The sequence below is a fragment of the Sorex araneus genome, chromosome 2 (assembly GCF_027595985.1).
Source record: "Sorex araneus isolate mSorAra2 chromosome 2, mSorAra2.pri, whole genome shotgun sequence".
In the NCBI taxonomy this organism is placed as follows: domain Eukaryota; kingdom Metazoa; phylum Chordata; class Mammalia; order Eulipotyphla; family Soricidae; genus Sorex; species Sorex araneus.
The window spans coordinates 341,717,558-341,736,581 of NC_073303.1; the positions used below are offsets into that span (position 1 = coordinate 341,717,558).

At 36.4% G+C, this 19,024-nt stretch overlaps 1 protein-coding gene across 2 annotated transcripts in view; it reads right to left on the minus strand.

The window, feature by feature from the left end:
* The window catches only part of LOC101549276 (desmocollin-3), a 35,739-nt gene extending 17,587 nt beyond the window's left edge, over positions 1–18,152 (minus strand). For both annotated transcript variants that reach the window (XM_004606124.2, XM_055127955.1), the window contains exons 1-7: positions 18,084–18,152; positions 13,865–13,984; positions 11,056–11,211; positions 8,162–8,306; positions 2,896–3,062; positions 1,578–1,712; positions 975–1,160 (exon numbers count right to left, since the gene is read on the minus strand). In XM_004606124.2, the coding sequence (XP_004606181.2) occupies positions 975–1,160; positions 1,578–1,712; positions 2,896–3,062; positions 8,162–8,306; positions 11,056–11,211; positions 13,865–13,984; positions 18,084–18,137 (963 nt within the window). In that variant the 5' untranslated portion in view covers positions 18,138–18,152. The remainder of the gene's footprint in view (positions 1–974; positions 1,161–1,577; positions 1,713–2,895; positions 3,063–8,161; positions 8,307–11,055; positions 11,212–13,864; positions 13,985–18,083) is intronic.
* Between the last annotated feature and the right edge of the window lie 872 nt (positions 18,153–19,024).

The window sequence follows — 19,024 nt, forward strand, 5'->3', positions numbered from 1 at the left end:
AGGTTTTCCAAGAGTTTTTAAAAAGCAGGGAAGAGAAAAGACAATATAATAGATAAGACAGTTGCTTTTGCATGCAACCAACTTAAGTTCAATTCCTGGTATCCTATATGGTCCCATGATCCCTGAGTTCAGAGCAAGGAGTAAGCCTCGAGCACAGTTCAGTGTGGTTCAGAACCAAAAAAATAAATAAATAAAATTAAATCCAACAAATTAAAATTAAATCCAATAAAATTAAATCCAACAAAAAAGAAAAAGCGTAGTTAAAACTAACAAAGACACTGATCATAATAGAGGAAGATCATTTAAAAATTGAACTCAGAGCAAGAGAAAATAATTAAAATTCCAGTAAGAGAAGACATCTGGTGCAACTGAAGTCATGACTTTATCAGATCAAATAATCCAAGAACAGAAAAGAGATTTATGGGAGCTAAGATCAGAAGGTATCCAACTAGAAGACCTGCATGGTGGTTCCAATTAAGGTGTCTCTCTGAAGCAGGCATATTTGGATGCCTGGAGTAAATAATTACTCAGGATTCAAAAGAATGAAGCAAGAAAATTTTATTTAGATATGAGGGACAGAGAGCCAACATAGATGCCCTAAGGGAAGAGGTGTCCCAGCAAGTTTTCTATGCCTTTTGACTAGTTAAACAAATAATTGCACTCTGCAAAAAAGGACAATGAATTTTTATAAACTACTGTGTCTACAAGCAGATGTCAGCAGATTCACAGACTCTTTTTGGATTAACAGGGACTAAACTTTCTGCCTACTGGATTTTTCACTGTACTTTTTACAAACTATAAAAATATCTCACTTGTGAATTTGAATGCAAATTCTCCGAAGGCAGGCTTTAGATGGGATCAATTAAATTAGATTCTATTCTCTTCTAACATGCAGAGTCTGATCTAGAACTATTTGATCAAATCAGTAATTGATTAAAACCTGCTAACTTGTCAAGTATTCATTATAACTATACCTTTACAATATAGAGAACACCTTCATTCGTCTCCTTGTCTGTACTGATTTTGAAATGTCCATGTTCATTGCCTTTTAGGATGGTAAAATTGGCTCTCCAGTTGGCAGAGTTAATCAAATCCTTATCATCTACTGGTATTCTTAAGATTTCCACATTATATGCATTTTCATCTACAGATGTTTCATACTGAAAGAGAAAGGGCTCTTTAAATTTTTATAAGGAAAACTTTACATAGAAAATAAAACATTTCTTTCCAGAAAAATACTTTTTCTAATAATTTATTCACCTAGATTATTTTAAAGCTGTGAATTATAGAAGGTATTCTTTCATTAAGGGTTCTCCTGAACATAAAAGGAGCTCATTAAACATAAAGACTAAAGTTATTAGTCTGCAGCACTAGGAAGATAATGTCAATAATACTCTGAATAATTAAGAGATTTTCATATCAGCTATCTAAATTTTAATTTTACTTATAAAACAAACATATACTATACAAACATATAATATACAAATAAATATCAACATAGAATATCTTATTGCTTCAGATTAAATAACAAATGGCAGCTGACCAAGTAGAGACAGACTTTCATATTACATACTTACACTACTTTTTCTAAAAGTAGGTGGGTTGTCATTTGAATCTTTTATTGTTATAATGCAAGTTGAGGTACTCATTAAACCAAAAAATTGACCATCCATGTCCTGTACTTTCATTACCAGTAAGTACTTGTCTACAACCTGAAAACAAAGCAAATATTTAATTAGTTTGCAATACCTTCACTTAAATTTATAAATAAAGCTTACTTATGTATTATTCTGTTTGTATATATATCCATGCATTCATTTGATTCCCATTTTTGCATACACTTAGAATTTCATATATGGCATAAAACCACAAAGGCACAAGGGTTAAATGACAGAAAACACACTAAGAATTTAAATATACAAGCGATTTTTAAGCCATTCTTATTGTTCTTTTACTTTTGTTTTATTTTATCATATTTTATTTTTATTTTGTTTTGTTTAGGGGGTCACACCTGGAAATTCTCAGGGGTTACTTCTGGCTCTATACTCATGAGTTTATTCTGGCAGTATGCCGGGGATTGAACCCAGGTTGGCCGTGTGCAAGGCAAACCACCCTACACTACCCACTGTACTGTCACTCTAGCCCCAGATATTTTACTTTAAATTGATTTCCCATTTCTGCTTATTCCTCCCACAGTCTTCAATAGTTCACTCCTTTCCACACTGCAAACCAGCATTCTCACTCTGAAATGTTCCTCTTAAGGTTTCTTGGAATCCCTGGATATTTTCTTTGTCTAAATAAATTATTTCTCAATCTCACTTGTTCATTTCCTAGTTTTTCTGTGTTTTTCTTAATACACTTTGTGTGGTTTTTTCCCACAGATTCCCATTAGATTTTTTTCTGATTATACAAAACACACCTGGACCTGCCCCCAAATCTGTATTGTACATGTTTCATAATCCAAATCATTTAATTTTCCTAAGCCCCATCTCTTCTCCTAGAAATAAATTGAGAAGAACTGACTGCTACCACACCTCTCCCTACATGTTCCAAATAAATATATCTCTATTTTTTATCTTTCCATATATTCCTCCCTATTCCAAAGGTATAAAGTTGTGGTTTCTCTTACATAAGAAAATACCAGTAACACATCAAAATAAATAAGTACAATTTTAAAAAGCAATAAAAAGATTGGATATGTAGCTCATTGACGAAGCGTTTGGGTTGCATGTATGAGACCAACACGGCCACTGTGAACACACATACACTACAAAACAAAACAAAACGAAACAAAAACGCAGAAAACACAGTCAGGAGTTTGAACCATCGTATGCTTCAATAGCAGTTCCCTCATTCCAGCAAATCAGGTGCTCTCCGAGTCTGGCAGCTCCCTACCTCTCTGTCCATCGAGTGAGACACTGTGGTGATGACCCCTGTGCTGGGGTGCACAGAGAAGAGCCCTGGAGACCTGGGGGTCTGCTCCAGGATCGTGTACTTCAGGCGTGTGTGCATCGTGTCTGGTTCATCTCTGTCTGTGGCACAAACCGTTCCCACTGTAGTTCCTATGTGTGAAAAGTCCAAACTTTAACTTACTGCATTTGAAAATATAGATAGCAGTAGAAACATGTACATTTTTCATATTTTCACGGGGATCTTGGAAACCAAACTTTAAGTGTATTTCTTACAAGAAATGTATTCAATTCCTACAAAAAGTGTTCTACCTCCTGAGAAAGGCATTCAGTTTCTACCCAAAGTATTCCACCTTTACATATATTAGATTAGAAAAAGTCCTTCACAACAATCATATGAAATACTTTGATGTTAAGATAAAGGTGTACTTTTACTTTGCTTGCAGTTTAAGACTTCTGATAGTAGGTTGCTGAAAATCTAATTAAGTGTGATTAATAATAATGTTGACATAGATTTCCACATATCAGTGTCAAATTCAGCTGCAAGTGAAACCACATCTCCTAAAAAAAACACTATAGCTCTGTTGTCCAATTGTTCATCAATTTACTCAAGCGGGCCACCAGTAATGTCTCCATTGTGAGACTCGTTCCTGTTTTTGGCATATCAAATATGCCACGGTTAGCTTGCCAGGCTCTGCTGTGTGGGCAGGTTACTCTCGTTAGCTTGCCAGGCTCTCTGAGAGGGACGGAGGAATCAAACTCGGGTGGGTCTCATGCAAGGTAAACACCCTACCTGCTGTGCTACCGCTTCAGTCCACCTGGAGTTCATAAAATAGATACTTAATTAAACTTTGAACAATAACGAAAGACTGGTTTCGAGTATAACTGGAGAATCAGCTTGACTTTTTATAGCCTGGTCTCTTTTCTAAGATGATTATTTTAGTTCCTGACTTGCCTCACTTACCTTTTCAATATCATCAATTTAGAATCCACACCCCACTGCTTCCACCTAATATTGAAGATGGGGCTTGATACTATTTTTTATTTGGGAAGAATTGAAGTAAAACTTATTTTTTGTCACTTAGAGCTATTAGAATTTTTTATCTGTCTGATATGTAAGAATATTGTTTTGCTGAAGAGTTTGATGTAACAAGTACATTCAGGCAGTATTTTAATTATTTTGGTTTTCTTTTTCTTTTTTTGGCTTTGTTTTTCTTGGGAGTGGTGCTCCTGGCTTATTCCTGACTCTGTGCTCAGAGGTCACACGTGGCTGGTCTCAGGGATAGAACCTGGGTTCAGTACGTGCAAGGCAAAGTCTACTCACTGTCCTATTGCCCTGACCCCATAGGTGTAGTATTTTGTAAATTTAATGATAGTATTCCAATGTCCATGAAAAAGTAATCCATAGGTTTGCCTTGTCTATTAAGACTGGCCTGAGTAACAAAACAAACCCCCATAGTTGACAACATTTTATCCAAACTTTCTGTGCTTTAAGATAAACTCAAGAAACACTTACAAGTTCAAAGAATTACATCCTTATCAGGCTGGTCCTGCCAGTGTGAGAAGATTCAACAAGCCTGGGTTAATTCAAGTATCAAAGTGCTCGCCCTTGATTCTTGTCTCTACTAACAAAGCTAATGGAATCCTCAAGAAAGAGTTTGAAACAAACCATTGCTCTTTGAAGAAAAAACTGTAACAAAGTTATAGACTTGTGAAGTTAAAAATATTGGTGATCTAACGTAATTAACTCATTTTACAGGTCTGAGAATTCAAAGAGACTTCATGAGTTCCCACAGTAAATTAATACCATTCTGAATCGAAAATGACATTCCTGAACTCGGAAACAGTGATTTTAATTTTTTCATTAGACCATGTGAGTCATAGTGGTCAATCTATGACACCAAATTATCAAAGCAAATATAAAGAAAAATAGCAGATCTAATCATGAAGTGAAGATCTAAGAAAGCGAGTAGAAATCTTAATAAGTCGAGGTATACTTATATGAGTTCCCACATTAGTTAGTAGCAGATCCTGAATCAAAAATTAAGTTATCTTATTGCAAAAATAAGAATTTTTCCATTTTCAATTGAGCCATGTGAGTAATGGACAGTTAGCAAATCTCACTCAACAAGTCAGACAAATAGTCCTTGAAGATGGAATCTATCTTCATTCAATTTTTATTCCATTCAATTGGGTTAATTTTAACTTAATTTTCCACGTGCAAGCCTAAGAAGACGTTATGAATCACACATATAAGGACCAACTAATCTAAAATATTTTTGTCATCTTCAGCTGAGAGCAAGAGTTTGCGATGGAAAATGTGGGATTATTTCTAGCTACTTCATGGGTCGGAGAGACAGCTCAAAGGCCTGAGCAGATGCTTGCAGGTCTCTACACCACACGGTCCCTTCAGTAATGCCAGAGTGACTTCCAAGCACAGAGCCTGAAGCAATACCTGAACACCACTAGATGTGTCCCTTCCCCCCTGCCAAAAAAAAAAAAAGCATGACAAACAAAAAGTTATATCAATGTAACTTTAAAATAAAAGAACTGGGAGGATGGAGAGATAGTAAAGCAGTGCCTTGCACACAGCTGATCTGGATTTGATTTCAGGTACCCCATATGGAGCCCACCAGGAGTGATCTTAAGCACAAAGACAGAAGTGGTCCAAAATATTAAAAAAAATGGTGGAGGGATGGGTTCTCAAACATAGTATGAGGGAAACACAAGCACGAAAATGGGTAAATTTGTATGTACTGTACCCTCATGGTGACTCACTAATTAAAAAAATAAATTAATTTTAAAAAAGGGGAAAACAAACAAACAAAACAAAAATTAAGGCATAGTATTAAGAGGAGAAACTATATTATTAAGTGCTGAATGTTTTTATCTTTTGCCTGCAATGCGAATCAAAGGACCAGAACAGCAAGTTTTATTTGTGAAGAATTCCTGATTCCATTCTGGCACCACATTGTGCTCTGAGTATACTGCCAAAGTGGACTCAAGAAGAAAATCTTATTTTTTGTGGATATCATTAATTACCTTGCCAAATAAAACCAAATGACATAATATACATACATTTATTTTAGTCTCACTTGAATGTAATAATAATAATGAACTCACACAATGGTAAAATGAAATAAATTAGACAATCCAAATATGATACAATTCACAAGTAACTGCTGTAGGATAACATGGGGTTTGTCCATTCAGCCTTGCCACAGGGAACTTAGTTTACCTTAAAGCAATGTCCTTTCTGTATGGACACAGGAAGACAATTAATATGCTTTGTAACTTGGGAGCTGATTGACTCAGATAATATTTACTTCTGGGCATCTGCTTTCTCAACTCAGTTGCCTTAGTTCCTAAGACTCCTAAAGCAGGGTCCTGACAAGGGACAGAATGGACCCAGGGCAAGCTGTGAGCTACCCTGGCATCGAAATGGGCCAGGCCAAAGCGCCACAATACTCAACTATAAGTTGAGAGCATGGTCATAGACAAATGCTGTTGTCATGATTCAAAAGTAACAACGAGACTAGGACCCTGCTGGGGTTAAGAAGACTAACCTGGCCTGAGAACTGTGGTCTAGAATATATAATTAATGTCCTCAAAAAGAACCAAACTTTAAGTTTGATATATCTCTTACTGTGCTCATACAGAATGACACTGCTAGAAATATTTGAAGTATATTTGTAACAACTATTTAAGTGTATTACTAGCTGAGGAAGGAAGAAAGGAACACACCCTGACATACCCTTGTTTGGATCCCACCCTTGAGCGAATCTCCTAGTATTCTGGAATAATCTCCCAAAATGAGATTTTTGTTAATCTCCTGGAGGAGTGGTTTTACCCCTCTTTGTTGATTTGTTAATGTCAACCCACCTTTGTGTCACTGCCCTATGTGATTGCTATATAAACTAAGACTGTATGGGAAGAGAAGGAAACAGCAGAGACAGAAGAGGAGATAGCAGAGACAGAAGAAGAGGCAGCAGGACACAGACAGAGGCAGCAGGACACAGACAGAAGAAGACACAGCAAGAAGCAGAGGCAAGATAGAAAGGCAGAGGAAAGACAGAAAGACAGAGGCAAGACAGAGCAGCAGAGAAGACATAGGAAAAGACACAAAAGCGGAGAGAAAACACAGAAGCAGAGGCAGAGAGAGGTCGGAATAGACCAGAGGAGATAATACAGAGACAGAGACAGAGATAGACAGAAGAGAGCACAGCGGCACACACAGAAGCAGAGCACAAGGAGGAGCCATCCTGATCTGGTCCATTTACAGCAGCTCCAGAGCACCAAATGTGATTGGGGGTGGAGGGGAGAGAGAGAGAGAGAGAGAGAGAGAGAGAGAGAGAGAGAGAGAGAGAGAGAGAGAGAGAGAGAGAGAGCCACCCCGAGAGCGTATGAAATACAACACACATCACATCATCTCCCCCTCCCGAGAGTATTCGTAATTTTTTACAGCTGGCGTCCCTGGTGCGGGCACTAACTACCAACTAAAGGTAAGAATAGCATTCGGTGTACCCCTACCCTAGAAAGTGAGTGGGAGAATAGGGGTTTTTCAGGGTGCTAGAGTTCGAATCCTAGCAGCTTTCCCCAACTAAGATGGGACAGATTCTGGGTCTTTCCAAGATCTTTCATAGTTCCTTAAGCCAGATTGAACATGCCAAACCATTTATGGATTTGATTCAGCATCTCTCCTGCAGAACAGGGGACCTGGAACTCTGCATTTCCAGAAATCAATTCCGGTTCTGCTTTAAAATAGTTTATGAGGTAAACCCATGGTGAATCCATTCACTTTTATTAAAAACTGTATTGCATTTACACCGCCACAAAGTCCTATAATATCATGTAAGTAAAACATCGACTGGAATTGAAGGAATTAAAATGTATTCTGATAAGTAGATGTAAGCTTAGTGTTATCTTAAGATTATCTGACCTTGTCCCAAAAATATCCCCCCAAAATATATACAATCTTTTTTTTTGTGTGTAACAGTGTCATTATTATTGAAACATATGGAGAAAGATCTGAGGAGAAGAATAAAGGTAGATGATAAAGAGAGACCATAGACTTCTCCAGAACAGAAATAAGAAAGCATAGAAAAGAAAAGCAAGTGAGATATGTGTTCAAGACAGAAGATAAACTTGAAGAACAAGTCTCAAATGGCCATTAGGAGGAGCTTTTATGCAATTCTTCCAAATTATACACAATCATATTTAACATAATACAATTTACTCTTAAATTTTCTTACCATATCTGCTACTTTCTAGAACTTCAAAATTATAAATTTTTTCTGTGAAAATAGGTTGATTGTCATTTTCATCCTCTATTCTGATAGGCAATGGGAGAGGCAAGTCTGCTGAATACCCATCTGAAGTGGACGCATAGGCAATTAACTGCAAAACAAGAAAAAGCCAATTCAATAGTTAATTAGTAAAGTATTCTAGCATAAAGGAGCATTATGCTCTATTTACTATCTAGTGCAAATTTTACAGTAACAAATCACTTCAAAATTTTCTAAATATTATTATTTCTATTATTATTATTATTATTTTGGTTTGGGGGCCATGCTCAACTCTCATCAGGATTTACTCTTGGCTCTCTACACAGGAATTGCTTCTAATAATCATTCCTTGGGGGACTATATGCAGTGTCAAAAACTGAACAAGCATTTGTCTCATACAAGGCAAGTATCTATCTTGCACTTTCTCTCCAGCCTTCTAATTAATTTTTTAATCATCAAAGGTCAATGGAGAAATCATTTAACTATTGTAAAGATCAGGGAGTATTTCGTAGAAATGACAATGCTACAAATAGTATCTGAATCATATTACAAAGAAATTAGCATCAGCTGCTAATTGCATCAAGAAATTAAATATGTTAGACACATAAAAAATTATACAGGGGACAATTAAACTCACTGTAATGGAAAAACTTCCTATAAGTCATCTAAACAAAAGAATTGTCCCAAATCTTGCCAATATCTGTTGGGTATTAACCTAAACAGTTTTAGGCTTCATCTGTGAATTGCCCCTTTCCCTCCTCCCAGAGAAGCTTATCGCGTCCTTGCTGGCATCCCTAATTTAGTTAAAGTTTGTCTTTAACCTTTCCTTTGTATTTTACCTCTCATTGTCTCAGTTCCCCAAGTCAGTTTTGATTATTTATAAGCCAAAACCTTCTGGTAATTCTGAACTTCATATTTGTACTGTTTTGTATTTTAAGTTCTGTGTATTTGTACCTGCTTTTCTATTTCCCCTGTAGCCTTTTTATATTTTACTATGGAGCAGTGTTCTTCGGCTAAATACAGAAAAACCATTAATGCTATGCTCCTAATATTTGGGAGTTGATTGAATCTGAAATATATCTACTCCTGGGCAAATTATTTGGCATAATTAATTGACCCAAGTTTCATTAGCTGTAGTTCCTAACACCCCAAAAGGGAGGTTCCCCTGTGGAACTGGGATGGACCCTGGGTAAGTGACAAAGCTACCCCGTATCAAAATGGGACATTCTAGAAAGCATAAATGCATGATCTTGATGCAATCTGTTATGAGTTAAGAGACGGGAGCCCCATGGGGAAAAGAAGTGAACTGGACTGAAGACTTAGTTGGGATTTATGGTAAAAGCCTAGCTTACTCTCGGAGCCCTGAGAACTGTTAAAAGTCTTGCTTGCTCTCAGCCCAGAGAACTAAGTATTGGGATCTTTGTCTCTTACTGTGTTTATCAAAACAACTGCAAGTATTGATAACTTATGCAGCTAGAAGAAAGATAAAAGCACTGTAGATGTCCCTGGGATACAGTGTCTCCTTGAGTTTTTCTCCTCAAGAGAATTTCCTCCTCCAAATTTCTATCTATGTAAATGATCAATCACACCTATATCTTTACCACAACCTCCCTTCAGATATTGTATAAGTATGCTAGCAGCTCTGCATTAACCGGGCCATTTTCACCATCAGTCTGAGGTCCCCCATCTCCCTGTCTCCCTGTATCTCTGTCTCTCTGTTGGGGAGGCGGCTCAGGATCACCTAATGTACATGCATCACAGCAACAGCCCCCACATTTTACCTTGTGAACTCAAAAATATCAAGTCCTCTATATGTTTTACTCCATAGACCACACATGTTTAATAGTTTTCCTAACCAATCACATTTACTAATATTCACATTACTAATTAACAAAAGGCAATATATTGCCACGTAGTATGCATTTTTATTAGTGAGTGATTATAGTATTGAATTGAAATTTTTCTAAAAAAATTAGCAAAGAAATGTCACACGCAGCACATCATTTTTGTTTCCACAGCATCTCATTTGTAACGGAGAGATCCTCTTTTCCTTGGGGAATCATTCTCCCTGCACCACAGAGTTGGCCATATGAGCCCATGATATTTACCATGTTTTATAAAAAATTGAGTTGTTTCCCACTGTTTATAAATACATCTGTATCAGTATGCTGGATTATTAATCTTGTTGGTGTCCAACTTTTAAAAAATTTCTCAAACATTATTAGAGAGTCATACACATGGAAGAAAGGCCCAAACAAGAGCATAAAATGGAAAAAGACCATTTTAGTAAAATGTTATCACATCTTGAAAAGAAAAAAAAAATGTACAAAGACCAGTGAGAGCCATAATGTCTCATAAGCAAAGCCAATTTCCTAGATCTTCACTGTCATCTCGTTGCTCATCGATTTGTTCGAGCGGGCACCAGTAATGTCTCTCATTGAGAGACTTATTGTTACTGTTTTTGGCATATCCAATATGCACGGGTAGCTTGCCAGGCTCTGCTGTGTGGGCTCTATACTCTCGGTAGCTTGCCAGGCACTCCGAGAGGGGCGGAGGACTTGAACTCGGTTCGGCCTCGTGAAGGGCGAATGTCCAACTGCTGTGCTATTGCTCCAGCCTAACTTCCTAGATATGTGACGAAATTTGTTTCAAGTACAGTCAGACTTACTGCTTTATTTTGACTTACTGAACAGACATTTAGAGAAAGAGCAGATAAAATATTTCAAAACATTTCCTTTGACTTTTAGATACCCCCCAAGAAGAGAGTGTAAAAAGATAGGAAAAAGTAGATAAAGTATTATAATTGAATCTTTTATGGATGTATTGAATCATCTACTGTTTCATATCAATAAAATGCTTACATCAAAAACTTCATATTCTTCACGATCCACAGGTCGGGTACAATATAGATTTCCAGTGTCTCTTTCTATGAAAAACAAATTTAAAGGTTCTTGGTCAACTCCATGCCCACTTATTGAGTAGAAGATGGTATAATTCTGTGCTGCATCAGACTGAACCTAAGTAGAAAAAATATTTAAAAAATTAAGATGCTATTTTTAATGGAGCTCAAGTATTTACTTTTTAAAGAGGTGATTTTAATAAAATATTTGTAATATTTTTATTTTGTCAATAATAGCAGTTAGAAAATATTTTAGGCTATTCATGTTATGAAAAACAATTCAATATAAATGGTAATCAGAGAAAAACTAATTAAAGGCAATTAGGCAAAATATCCCACTTAGTGTTTTGGTAATAATAAAAATGAACAATAATTCCCATTGTTAGCAGGGATGGGGCAGAGGCACTATTATATACTTGTAAATGGAATGCAAAATTGCTGATCTTTAGGGAAGGAAAGTGACAAAAGTTAAAAGAATAAGCTAGTAGGACAAACAGGTAGGTCTCTTCTTAGTACAGGAAACAGGAATAACAAAGAGATCAGGCTAGGCCTGTAGCTGGAGAAAGAGTGATGGTGAAGACAGAGAGGAATGTGTGACAGGACTACTCAAATGATGCCAAGATTGTTAAATTTTCCTTGCAATCAGATAGAGAACCAGTGAACAATAGAGGAAAAATTAATAGCAGCTCATTGATATTTTAAAGGAATAATTCTTGGGTGTCTGCCTTGCACATAGCCCACCCGGGTTTGATTCCTCCACCCCTCTCAGAGAGCCCAGCAAGCTACTGAGAGTATCTCGCCCCCATGGCAGAGCCTGGCAAGCTACCCATGGTGTATTCTATATAACAAACACAGTAACAACAAATCTCACAATGGAGATGTTACTGGTGCTCGCTTGAGCAAATCGATGATCAACGGGATGACAGTGACAGTGACAGTGACAGTTTTGTTAAGACAAGATTTGATTGGGTGACTAAGGAGAGATAGGAAGACCAGTTAGAAAGTCACTGCACACACTCAGGGAAGAGATGATGGTTACTTAGATTAAGATGGTGGCAACAGAGATGGGGAGAACTAGTTACATTCTTTATACAATTTGAAGATACAGCCAGCATAAAGTGCCAATGAGTTGGCTGTATGGTACAAAGAAGGAAGCTGAGGATGTATTTTACATCTTCCTCAGTATTAGATTGTACAGTTGAATACATAAATGTTTTTTTTTTTGGTCCTCAGGATTCAGCAGCTACTGGTAGGCACCAATAATTTTCCTCCAAGTGGAACTATCTGTTAAGTAGTTTGAAGTGCAATATGAAATCTTACATTTCCAATGTATAAGCCATACCTAACCTAAAGTGTAAGGTTATTGAAGAGTGAGTATAAATAAATAAGAGGCAATGTTCATGATCTGTAAAAGTTTAAAGACCAGGCTGGACTGTTGTGAAAGAATATAGAAAGGAGAATAAGCAGGAAAACCTATCAAGTCATAGAACCCAGTGAGAGGAGAAACGGGAAAAACATGACCCAGAAGCATACGAAGAATGTACTTCAAGAAGGGTGCAAAGGCTTTTAAATTAACCATAATGTGTTCTGCTTTAGTAATACAATATGATTTGTGATCATGCTTCATCCGTGCCTAAAGTACAATAATTATAAAAAAAACAACAAGAAAGCAGACTACATAGGCAAAAGAAATATGGAAAACATCAGAAAGATTATTAAAAGTACAAATAAATAGGACACAGGTCTTATCATTGGTAGTGAAATATCAACCACAATAATAGAAATTCAAGGAGGAAAAGGCAAGAACAATACCATAGCCCAATAATGTTAATAATAGTCTTCATTGTCTATATTCCATTTGTAACCTTATAAGAACTAAGCCTAACCTACTTAAATTTTGTTTTGTTTTGTGTTTTGTTTTTGGATCACATCTGGAAGTCCTGGCTCTGCACTCAGGAATCACTCTGGCAGTGCTCAGGGGACAATATGGGATGCTAGGGATTGAACCTTCATTGTCTTACATGCAAGGCAAGTGCTTTATCTTCAGCATCTCAAAATTTTAGCCTCTCAATTTTTTCTTTGTTTTTCAGGAAAATTAAACCCATTAATTAATATACGTGGCTTTTTGTGCATTGACACCTTCTTGATTCTTCCACTCACTCCTTGCTCCTTGCTCCCACCACATCAAGGAAAACTGAGTTGCCCAGTTGTCCTCTAAGGAGTTTAGCACCTACATACTCTCATCTGTAACCGACCCCTGAGTCCATAATTATTTACCTGCACGGCCCTTAACTATCCTTCCAGAATTAGCACAAATGTCTCATCCTGTATATCTTATTCTCACATCATATCTCAAGACTTAATGCTCATCCCATTTAAGAATCACTCTGACCCTCTTTAAACATAGCACATATCACTCAGTAGGTAACCATTTTCTTCTTTCTTAAGTTTAACTCCAGTAGGGTGATAAACTACAAATGGCTATGACTAAATTCATTTCAACCCACAAAACTTAGAGCAGAGCTTTCACAGTATATAGTAGCTGCTCAATAACTACTGAAGGAATAAACAAAAGAACAATATTTAACGGTTGTAGCTTTTCTCTTATTTGCATTTTAGTGATTTTTTTCTTGGCCCACTCATTTATATTTCTATTGTACTTTATGAGCATCTTCGATCAGTTCATTTTAAAAATGTAAATAGCTGTTAAACCTGAATAAAACATAATCTGGAAATGAAGACACTCCTAATCAGAGGAATGTGCAACTTACTTGTTGAAGAAACAAAGGAAACGGGCCTAAGGAATTCTCTAGCATTGAACAGGGAATAGGAGCCCATCTTCTCTTGGCACGTCTGAGAACTGCTTCTTTAGTGTGTCTTTTCCTAAGCACCTGAGTTTAAACAAAGAAATAACAAGTAAACAAAAGTGTCATGGTCTACTTTGTCATAAAAAAGAGTGGGAATCTCATAAACCTTACACCTTCCCCAACACTTCACCAGACAGCTAACTCAAAATTGATTAAAATACTCAAGATAAGATCAGCATTTATAAAATACATTAGAAAAACACAGCCAGAACTCTCAGGGAATAAGATCTCAGAGGTGTTTTCAATGATTTAACTCAATTGGCACAAATAGCAAAAGTACCTGTCATAGAGGCAGGCTAGAGAGAGGGTTAGGGGGGGTGTGATGGGAGGGAAACCGGGGACGTTGGTGGTGGGAAATGTACAGTGGAGGGATGGGTGTTGGAACACTGTATCACTGAAACCTAATCATGAACAGCTTTGTAAGTTTCTATCTCACATTGATTCAATGAAAAAAATCTTTTAAAAGATTTCAATGTGATTATATCAAACTTAAGAGGTTGTACATAGCAAAAGAAACAGGTTAAAATCAAAGACAGCCTATTAAATGGGAGAAAATATTCACACACAATATATCAGATAAAGTGCTATTGTCCAAAGTATATACGGCACTCACAAAACTCAACAACAAAAAAAAACAATAACACCATTAAAAAATGGCATGAGAAGATAAAATCTTCTCTAAAGAAGACATTCAACAGCCAATAGTCATATGAAATAATGTTCATCATAACTTAGAATTAGAGAAATGCAAATTAAAATGATAATGAAATATCATTTCAGGTTAGTGAGAATGGTATATATCAAAAAAACTAGAGCAACTGGTATAGGCAGGGATGTGGTGGAAAAAGAATCATCATTTTTTGTTTTTAGGTATGTTGTCTGGCTCAGATTCCATGGGAAATATGTAAATATTTCTCAAAAAAAGTAACAGTCAAGTTTCCACATGATACAGTAATTCTACTTCTTGGCATCTATCCCCAGAGCAGAAAAAACAGTAACTTAAAACACACACACATGTACACATAGATATATAGAGATATATATATACCCCTGTTTATTATAATAGCTAACACTTGAAAACAATTCAAATGTCCAACAATAGATGAATGGATTATATAGACAGTATTCTATATAGACAGTGAAATACTTTATAGCTATAAAAAGATCATTTATTGCAGTTTGATTCAACTTAGATAAAATTGGAGGGTATCATGTCCATCTAAACAGCACTGTAGCACTGTCTCCCATTGTTCATCTATTTACTCGAGTGGGCACCAGTAACGTCTCCATTGTGAGACTTGTTACTGTTTTTGGCATATCTAACACGGGTAGCTTGCCAGGCTCTGCTGTGAGGACAGGATACTCTCGGTAGCTTGTCAGGTTCTCCAAGAGGGACAGAGGAATCGAACCCGGGTAGACTGAGTTCAAGGCAAATACTCTACCTGCTGTGCTATCGCTCCACCCATAATGTCCATCTAAATAAGCCAGAAGAAAAAGACAAACTCTGGATGATATTGTTCAACTGTGCTATATATAGAAACAAAACAGGCAACCAGAAGTATTAAAGAATTCTGTATCACTGTCATCCCGTTGCTCATCAATTTGCTAGAGCGGGCACCAGTAATGTCACCATTGTGAGACTTGTTACTGTTTTTGGCATATCGAATACTCCACGGGTAGCTTGCCAGGCTCTGCCTTGCAGGTGGGATACTCTCGGTAGTTTGCTGGGTTCTCCAAGAGGGATGGAGGAATCGAACCTGGGTTGGCCACGTGCAAAGCAAATGCCCTACCTACTGTGCTATCGCTTTAACCCGTATATATAAAAACCTTGGCCTTGGATTTTAAATGGCGTTTGCCAAGGGAAGGTAGGGGGAGACGTAGAGGTGAACTAGGGGTGCCACTTATGGACAATGATGGAGGATAATGAGCACTTTGGTGTTTTGGGGAATGTACATAAAACCCTAAATGCCAATTCTATTATACACATGTTATTTAAATTACAATAAAATCATTCAATAAATTAAATTGAATGTAAAGATTAAATGTTAAAAAATTAAAAACAAGAAATTCCCTCAGAGATTCATTCTTAAAATTTCTATGTTGAAACTTAAAATCCAATCATTAAGATTTTTTACATTGTGAGACCAGAGAGATAGTATAAGTAGGGCTTTTGCCTTGCATGCTGCCAACCCAGCATCCTATTATGTCCCTTGAGCCTGATAAGAGTGATTTTTGAAGAGCCAGCCGCAAGCACTGAGCACTGTCATGGTCCAAAATCCAAAAAAAAAAAAAAAAACCAACAAAAAAGATGCTTTAAATTATATAATGATAAAATAAAATACATTTAAATTATCAAGTTTCCATAAAAAAGATTTTAGTTTTATGTATCTTTTTAACACTGACCATACTTCCAAGTTAAAAATATGACATTATATTGTGTGTTCTTTTTCTCTGTCCCAACTAGAGATAAACAACACATTCTCTCCCGAGCAACCTCCATATGTCACTTAATGGTTTCTACTAAAACTATGCTCTCAAGTAAATCAGAGCAGGAGCACATAATCTGCATTGCCCTTTTCCTCATCTGTACTTCCAATCTGATAGCCACTAATTATAAGTAACAACTGAAATTTAAATGTTTAGAATTAAATTAATTTCATTCCCGATGGTATGGAATTCTATCCTCTGTGGCACTAGCCCTATGTAAGTCCTCAGAACTATTACTTTTGCAACAGTGAAGTTTATGGACCCGATCCATAATTGCACACTTTTATAGAATTCTTTTATTTAGTAGCCATCTTATTTTCATTATAGAGCAACAGTTATTTTATTTCCTGAGATTGAATTAATGAATTGCTTTTTAGAAAGTTTTTGGGCCACACCCAGTGGTACTCAAGGGTTTCTCCCTACTCTGTTCTCAGGGATCACTCTGGGATTGAGGGACCATATGGGGCCCAGGGTATCAAACCCAGGTATAACGCATATATAGCAAGTGCTCCACCCTCTGTATTATCTCTCCAATCCCAATAAATAGTTTTATTGAGCATTTATCACAGTGCTAAATACCACCTAAATAGACTTTATCATTAATATATTTGATGCTGATTAGCTACAATTTACTCTAAACCTTTAATCAACTTATAGCTAATGTCATAGTGGTATTCCTCAGGATGTGTAATCTAGAATTGCAGTAAAGTACCATGAGTTGTAGTCAACATCAGACCAACACTCTTATTCATGTATATATAAATATGCTAAAATTTTATGTACACGTTATATGTATATAAACATGTATGGATCCATATATATATGTGTGTGAGTGTGTGCGTATATATATACACACACACTCACACATATATATATATGTATACGCACACACAGGTAAAGATACTTCCTAAGAATTTTGCTGTTACTTAAAATCAACCCTTTTATAATTGGAAAATTAATACTCACATTAATTTAACATACCTGAACGAACTATTGATAAGGGAAAACTGAGACACTGTGCACGAGAAATTAATTCATACTCTCAAACAGTTGTACATTATTGTAATGCTTTTTAAATCCAGTGCTAGAGCTATAGTATTACAGGTGCTACTTACATAGCACATGGCCAGCTGGGTTTGATCCCCAGTACCCTCAAGTCCCACCAGCACCGATCCCTGAGCAAGCACCACAGGGTGTACCCCCCACCCCCAAATCCAAATACTAATAAAAGTAACAGAGGATCACAAGAACAGGAAAAGGACTTCACAAAGGAAATATACTTTAAATTGAGTAAATAGAAGGGGCTGGGAAAGAGCAACTGTGGAAAGGGATTTTTTTCCCCCTTTAGTTATTTTACCAATTGTTTTTCTTGTTTATTTCTTTGTCTTGTTTTAGGTTTTGGGTCACACCCAGAAATGCTCAGGAGTTACTTCTGACTCTGCACTCAAGAATCCCTCCTGGCGGTGCTCAGGGGACTATATGGGATGATAAATACTGAACCCAGGTCGGCTGCCACATGCAAGGCGAGTGCCTGGCCTGCTATACAATTAATCTGTCCCCCCCTGTTTTAGCAATTTTTAATGAAAACATTTAAATGAAAGGGGAAAATGCCTGAACATTGATGTACTTTGAATACCTTCTTCTGAGGCTCCAGGTGCACGGTAATCTGTTTCTGTGTCTGTTTCTTCATGTCAGAAAGCCATATGGAAAATGATCTTCTCTCATCAGACAAAACAACAGCACTGGCTGTGAACACTGATCCATCATTTAGGACTCTGAAATCAGGATCACTGGACCGGATGAGGTCAATAGACCTGAGACATTCCTTCAGATTCACTGAAATCCAAAGTTTCCAAATTTTAAAGTAGAAGTACATGTAAAAATAAAATCAAAGGTTAAAATAATTTATACAACATTCAAAATCATGATGTTGAATAAAATAAAGCAGTCACTTTCCATTTACCAACTATCTTAACCATTCTTCACATATATTAAAAGTTAGACTTTTTCGGTTAAGAAATAATAATTCTTGACTCTATGTGTTTTATAAAAGGGTTGTCAAACTTCTGTAGGACTTATGAAAGTGATATTTCTATAAAATAAGAGTAAGTATAGCAATCTTAAGATGTTGAGCTACATGCCCCCACATACACCCGACTAAGCAGAGAAGTTTTCACTAACAATCAAGTAGTCTGAGTCTTTCCAAGTTACACCTGTCTAAAGCCAGAAATAATATACATCTGCCCAGAGAATGAAGTAAGAGTAATGCAAATTGTCAAATTAAAATGAATCTATCTTTGATGGCCTTTTTCTGTTATACTACCTACCCATCTGAGAACCCTACTAAAATTCTACATGTAGTCTCTGTCTGAAAATACTGTTCCCTAATAATGTGTAGGTATTAAAATATATTATTATAGTTGTTTCTAAACTTATATCAAAAGTATAAAGTCCTCTGCATTTGTTCAACTATCCAAATAGAAACCAAACTGATAAATTAAGACTTAAGTGATAATTTCTCAAAGGATTTATGCAACCATGCATACTATAGTTCCTTCATTGTAATACAAATCATCA